Raw genomic sequence first — 7,500 nt, 5'->3', positions numbered from 1 at the left:
CACAAGCACCGAAAGGAGGATCGAACTCTTGGAATATTGTGTCGTTGGGATCGAAGTTTGTAAAATCTTCTAAGGTGGAACGCTGTTGAACAAGTAGCGGTTCTTTCTCGGAATTATCATGGTCTTGAACATTCCGTGACCCGCAAGGTGTTGTTGGCGGGTTTTCTAGAACGCTAGCGGTAAAACTCTCGACGATGTAGACAATAAAAGCTACAACAGCTTCCAACATACTTGATCCTTTGAAGAAGTTCTTGGAAGAAACCGAAGAAATACACTACTGGGAGAAGCCCTGTGAAAAGTATGTGAAGTTAAATTAATTAAAAGTTTCACAGGAATTTCACATGGTTTTTCACATATTATTTCACAGAAATGTGAAATACTATGTGAAAATAATCATGTGAAAACCCTGTGGAACGCGCTCCACATTTTCACTTGGTATTTCACAGTATCGCACGTGAAATACCACGTGAAAAAATTATGTAAAAATGGGATGTAATTTAAAAAATGGCAGGTTAACGCACCTGTGAAAATGGATGTGAAAATTATTACCAAGTGAAATACCATTTGAAAACCCAATTCCATGTGCTGAAAAGTACTAATGGGAACTTATGAGTGTTATATACATATAGCTTCTTATATTACCAACAATTTATATTTCCTAGCAATTATTTTGTTGCTAATTTATCTGGATTGTTATAAATTAACCTCATGCTATGCTACAAATAAATTAACATAGTGATTCACACCTTTTTTGCCTGTTTATGTGTATATAACAGGGTGTTTCATACTAGACTGTTACACCCTATATATATCAAAGCATCTCTGAATTTCACACGTTTTCTTTCACATGGTGATTCACAGGGTATTTCATATGGCTTTAAGCCCTTTAAATTTACAACATTTTTGGAGTTGAGACAATTTTTCACAGGGTATTTCACATGCCTTATGCCCATATAACAGCATCTGATGTTCAAACATTTTTCACATGGTATTTCACATGCATTTATGCCCATGATATAACAGTGTGTATGAAGTTCACACATATTTTCACAGGGGGGCATGCTTCTTCTTACAGTAAAGGGATGTTTCACAGGCTATTTCACATGTTTCATTCAATTCCAATATAATTCTAAAATCATTTCAAAAATTTCACATAATTTTTCACAGGGATGAATTGTGGTCATTAAACTTGCTAAAATCAGTTTTTGCTTCACAGGATATTTCACGGGATGTTTCACATCCTAAAAAAAATTCACATGGTTTTAACATGGACTTCACACACTTTTCACAGGGTTGCTCCCAGTAGTGACAGGCGAAACCGGAAATGACGAAGGTTACATCATTCTCGTCCCCAGAGTCTTTGCCGTTGGAGGTTTTTTCAGTTTCCAGCGGCTGAAAGACAGCGTTTGGATGACCATGAGTACATGAAAAATAAAGATCATCGTCAAATTGTTATGTGCTCTATAAAGACCATTATTTTAACTTAAATTTAATAAAACATTGTATATGTCTCAGGACTTTGCGCAGCAGAGCAAGTAAGATTGACAGAGAGCAGTCTGATAAATTAAAGTTCTGCAAATATAAGGTTGCTTTCATAAATGGTGACCAAAAAATTACTCCTCGTCCTTGTTCTTAACTCCAACTAGCCCAGAACTAGCCCTACTAGCCTAACTAGCCCAGAATACAAGTGAAGTATTGTTTTAGAACGAGGCTAGGTTAAATTTCTGCTTTTTTTTTTGCCTTCGGTCACTAGGAAAGCGCATGGGCGAAGTTAACCAAAGTGCACACTTGACCCTGCCTCGTTGGATGTATACTTAGGACTTGAAGATCTGTGACGGTCATACCAACAAAAACATCATGGAAAATAGGCCATTTTACAGTTGTTTGCGCAGCAACCTGTAACCTTGTATTGATACAGCCCCCACTGCTTTTATCATGTAAATTGTGTTGTTATAATTAGTCCATATTACATTTACAAAAGCATGTAGGTTTTTATCAAACCAGGGTCACCGGCAGCCTCGCTTCCATTGTTAGGCCAGGTAACTTAGCTACAACTGTAAAATGGTATATTGCCAGTTTTTTTTTTCTCAAGTTTTTTTTGTCTGGAGTATACCAGTCATAATATTTTTTCCAGTTTCTAACTAGCTCATCTATGAGTGTTAACAATGGAAGATAAATGACATACCACTCCGGGATGGAGAGCGCAGAAGGTTACTTCTTTTGAAGATAAATGGTAGTTGAGATAATACATAGCCATGATCTGGGAGGTAAATAAAACTAGAGTAATCACAGAGTCAAAGCACTTGACACCAACTTAAGCTAGAAAACCTAGAAGTATTTTAGTCTAGAATTCTAGAATTTTTGAAGAGGAATGGAAAATGTTGCCCAAACTGATGAAACTACATTTTACTATAATATCCTTCATATGCCATAATGTGCTCAGGGAGGGGAAGAGCAGAATATTAGTCTTTAGATCAGGCAGTTAACCCAGCCAAGCATCAACCAAAACTGCACCTGTTGCTCTCAGTGAGACCCTCAAACTATGCCACTCATTTTAATATTGGCACTACATATCATTTTAAAAAGTTGTGGTCTCAATAATTCAAATAATTATGCAACTCTGACAGTTTTTCTTTCAGATTTAACAGTTCTCTATTGACACCAACAGCTTTGTCATATACCATTCCCAGTACCAAATAACTGTGTTAATTTTACATGTTTACTCCCTAACAGTCAAATCCTACCATAAATAGTTTTGAATTTGAATAACACGTCACGGAGCTATATTTTTGTTGGCCTTGAATGTTCTCTATGTTTAATTTTCTTTGGCATGTCTCCATCAAACTGGAGATGAATACCACCCAGACATCTGGTCCAGACATTTTCATCAAAGGAAGCAAATTCAGTACCAGAAGGAGATGACTCAAGTAAGTCACCTGCAAATTGGTCAAAAGGCCATTATAGACTATGATTCGGTGAGTATGTTTATTTGGGTTACAAACTTGGAGGCTTTAATCACAATGGAGAAATCATCTGCAGGTTGCTGCTGCTGCTGCTTACTACTATGACTACTACTACTACTACTACTACTACTACTACTACTACTACTACTACTACTACTACTACTACTACTACTGCTACTACTACTACTACTACTACTACTACTGCTACTACTACTACTACTACTACTAATAATAATAATAATAATAATAATAATAATACAGACATAATAGCATGGAAGCAAGAAGCCAAAACAAAGAACTAAATAATAATATGCAGAAAGAAAACTGGAATAAAATCCCAAGTAAAAGGTATGCAAACCAGCACATGCAATGGATGGCCAGTCTGTTTAAAAGCTTCCACAAAGTCCATGGTCGACTTAAGGGAGCTTAGGTCAAGGTGCATGTACTCCACAAGAAGCTGGTCACTAGAATTCAGTTCCCTGTCATTTTCTTGTAGTGCTGTATTCTTGCTTTCCTCTGCATGTTCTTTCTGCATCTTTTTAATGGCCTTATAAAGAAATAAACTAGGGTAAACAACGGAAATCAGCAAATTAGATCTGTGAGTGTTCCCTTGAAATGTCATGCAGAATTCTATGCAAAACTAATCACCCTTGTCGTTTAATTATGGCAAATAAAATTTTTGGGGCTTTGTCTGTTTATTTACACCAACATTATATACATGCATATATTTAACCCATTGACCCCTGAGAGTGAGACTTAATAGATTTTACACTGTCTAACTGAAGACGATTTTACTTGTCAATTGCATGGGGGGGGGGGGGGGGGGAAAGCGGTTTAGGAGTCCATGGGTTAAACCAAGTACAAAAAACTGGATAAAGAAAATCACTACAGTACAGGAGCAAATATCTTTCTATGGCTATTGAGCCTGCTTTTGCTACTTCCGGCAAAGTTAAGGCATTGGCAGAAAATTCAGTCATGAGATATTCTTCCTCCAGGCAATCTCCTCAATTTTTTACCAAACTCAGCAGAATCTTCATAATGATATCAATGAGGTCACTCGCAGGGCTGCTATTGTGTTGTTGGTGGGTTGAAATGACACTTTAATCTTTGTCAGTTGATTCCAATATGGAATTGTAACCCTGGGAACATTATATCGAATATTTGACTCAAATTGGTGGGCTCCCCAGAATGGAGTGTGCAGCCTTGGGGTTTTGCTAAAAGCAGGCCCGCGGCCCAGCGGCCCGCGGCCCACGGCCCGTCACGGCCCAGCGGCCCGGCGGCCCGAACCAGGCCCGGGCCCGGTGGCCCGGAGGCCAACACAGTTTTGTTGTCCAGCGGTAAATCCACGCGCATGCACAGCTTTGCATCGGGTTTGGGCGCGCAAATGAAAGACGGTGAGTTTGAATTCGTTTACCATTTTAATAATCATTTCAATCCTTTTCGATCCTTTCTTTCGTTGCATGTTGCTGAGTGAAAAACGTTGTCATTCTCTGTTGTTTTCGTCTGTTTACAACAACAAACAGAAACAAGGATTCAAATGATTGAAATGGTAAACGAATAGGCCATTTCCGAGTTCATATCCGCCTCCTCTTCAAAGTGCAAAGTTTTTGTGATAGTAATTAGTTCTACTTTACATATGAATGAAAACTAATTTTCATAAGAAAAATTTCGCACTTAGACTCGCCTTGAAGAGGAGGCAGACATGAACTTGGAAATGGCCTATTCAAACTCACCGTCGTCCATTTTGCACGCCCAAACCCGATGCAGATCTGTGCATGCGCGTGGATTTACGCTGGACAAAAAAACTGTGGAAAATCAGGACTGGGCTACCGGGCCTTTGGGCCGCCGGGCCGTCGCGGGCCGTGGGCCGTGGGCCGCTGGGCCGTGGGCCTGCTTTTAGCAAAACCCGCAGCGTTGGTATTTTGCAATACCTTTGACAACCGAGGAATTGAGAATGGCTAAAATCGTGGTGACTCAGGGAAAAAAGGGCGTTACTAAACAAAGGAACGGAACGGAATATACTGGAATAAACCGGAATATGCTCGAATGAGGCGGAATAACACCGGAATGAAACGAAATGAACAAGAATGGTACCGGAACGAGCCGGAATGACACTGGAATGAGGCGGAATGACACCGGAATGAGGCGGAATGACACCGGAATATAGCGGTATGAGCCTGAAAATGCCAATTTTGGGTGTTTTAGTCAGCGCCGACCGATTTTCGGTTGTTTCAGTCAGCTTTTGTTGTGTCAAGTGATTACCTAAGGGAATTGCCTTTGTTTTGTCCTTTTGTAAGGGGCCGACCATTTAACTCTTGGGGGGGGGGGGAGGGGGTGATTTTGAAAAAAAATTCCTGCAAGCACTTGTTGGAAGAAAAAAATTGCATGCAGCACAAATGAAATAGAAAATAATTCTTGCACTGCTGCAGCAAGAAAAAATGATGCAAAGCTATTTCATCATTCCTGGGGGGGGGGGGGGGGGGGGGTTTTACAAAATCCCAGCAAAACTGCAACCATTCCGCCTCATCCTACATAGGATTCCTATTAACCCTATGCAGCATTAATATTATTCCCACCTAGGATTAATCTTTTGTCCAAAGCTTCTGAAGATTGACATAATATAGAACGATCTAAGGCTTCCTTATCACTATCTTATGCATTCTTGGACCCTTTTGCATGGATCTAAATAATTATAAGAATCTTTATATGTTTCTATTCTTTTTTACTTAGGGCGTCCGCTGATAACAGTAACTGTCGGTAAATGAGCTACATTAAATAAAGAAAATATTTTATTCGAACCACAACGGATTTGCTACTTGTGCTAGTAGTTTGTGAACAAAACTCTTTTATGTCGTTACATCCAGTCAAGTTTTGCAATCTTTATTAATGCTTATCATATTTTAGTAGCAGAAGTCGGCAATTTGTGTCAGCTCTGCTGTGAGCGTGAAAGAGATGGGAGAAATTCATGTTCATAGTCTCCATCGTGATATGCCGGCTCCAAAGCTCGAAACAGTTAGGGTAAAACTGTTGTTAACGGCCTTGATTCCAAGCAAAACCAGAAAACAGATGCTTGGCAAGTCTCTATGATGATTCTCCCTGGGGAAACAACGACTTCAACTTTCGACTCGCACGTGATCAGGTCGTGCAAATTTGTATGCCAGCCGCGTCAACCAAATAATTTTTACGCAGTCATGGCAGCTAAACGGTTTCAAACAACAAGACCTGAAGAAGAAATTGAACAGCATTTACGCGACAAAAGCTCGAAGTCTACCAACAAGGCCACCCAAATGCCGTGAAAACCTTGAGAGACTTCTGCAAAGAGCAAAATTTGGACGAAAGCTTCCAAGAAATGAGCAAAAAAGTTCTATTTTGAGTTGGGAGGTATAAGAAAACACTTAATGACTGGCCCCACGAGAAACAGTGAGTTTTATTTCCCCTCGACCCTCAAAGAAGAAAAAGTTAGTTTGACTTTCCGTGATGTTTAATCTTGCGATGGAGCTTAATCGCGACATTCGTTGGAGTGAAGTTGCATTTTTCATCTCGTTACTGCATTGCGTCTGGGGTGAGGTCTGATTTCATCTTTAGCTAGTCGCGATTGGCAGATTATGCAATTGAGAATCCTTATGTGATATAAGGCCAGATTGCCACCATCATTTTGATGCTAGCAGGACTTCAAACGCGATGTTTGACGAGTTAGCCGAAAGGTCTCTGATGAGTCCCTTGGCAGGGATGAAACATACGTATGTAAAGGTAGCCATAAAATTATCCATTGTGAAATTCTTACACTGTTTCAAAAAAATGGGAGTGGCGAGTTAGGAAATGCGAGATGCAACATATAGAAAATCGGGTATAAAAAATGCGAGGTGCTAGGCAGAAAATGTTAAATAAAAACGGCTTTCCATAATAACGGAGAATCGAAGGAGGGAAGTCTTTAAAACAGGGAATCTCTAAAACGGGGAAATTCTAAAATGGGGAATCTCTAAGACGGGTAATCCTACAAATCCTTTAACAAGAGTTTCTGCAAGGTCCTGAACTACACAGTACCTTTTCGGCGGGCTCTTTTTCTTGGTAGAATGCGAAAAAAAAAATCTTGTGTTAAACGCCACCATCTTGAACGCAATTTTCCTTCTAGCGGAGACTGCGAGAAATTACCTAACTTAGTTAGTTCTTTTTGCATTTACTGGCAAAAGGTAAAGGAAACTTAAGTTCATCCCTGTTGATGGAACCTGATAGTTTTTTTTCTCCATCTCGAACAGTCTTCGGGAGAATTTGGCTTTATATTTGGTCTTCATAATTGTCCTTATCCACTGGACATCGCAGGCAATCATGTTTATTGGATTGGATTTTTTCATACTTTGTAAAAAATATTGTTTCTACGTTTTTGATTCCTGTACTAGGAGGAATGGATTCATTTTTTGTTGTCGATTGCCATTGACTTGACCTATCACGTGCCATTAAATTGACCGTATTCGTATTGTCAGTATTAGACTGCAAGTGGCTTACAATGGAGGCTAACGCGGGGAATATTTTCAAATGC

At 39.6% G+C, this 7,500-nt stretch overlaps 2 protein-coding genes across 2 annotated transcripts in view; both read right to left on the bottom strand.

Moving 5' to 3' along the window:
• Positions 1-510, bottom strand: part of LOC138052618 (uncharacterized) — a 3,760-nt gene extending 3,250 nt beyond the window's left edge. The window contains exon 1 of the mRNA XM_068899160.1: positions 1-510. This exon is cut by the window's left edge and continues 3,250 nt beyond it. Within this exon, the coding sequence (XP_068755261.1) occupies positions 1-229 (229 nt within the window). The 5' untranslated portion in view covers positions 230-510.
• Positions 1-7,500, bottom strand: part of LOC138052613 (ribosomal oxygenase 2-like) — a 63,978-nt gene that overhangs the window by 33,306 nt on the left and 23,172 nt on the right. The gene's annotated exons all lie outside the window — the stretch shown is intronic.

The sequence above is a fragment of the Montipora capricornis genome, chromosome 6 (genome assembly GCF_036669925.1).
Source record: "Montipora capricornis isolate CH-2021 chromosome 6, ASM3666992v2, whole genome shotgun sequence".
NCBI lineage: Eukaryota > Metazoa > Cnidaria > Anthozoa > Scleractinia > Acroporidae > Montipora > Montipora capricornis.
The sequence above is the reverse complement of the archived record's forward strand: the minus strand, read 5'-3'. Positions and strand labels throughout refer to the sequence as shown.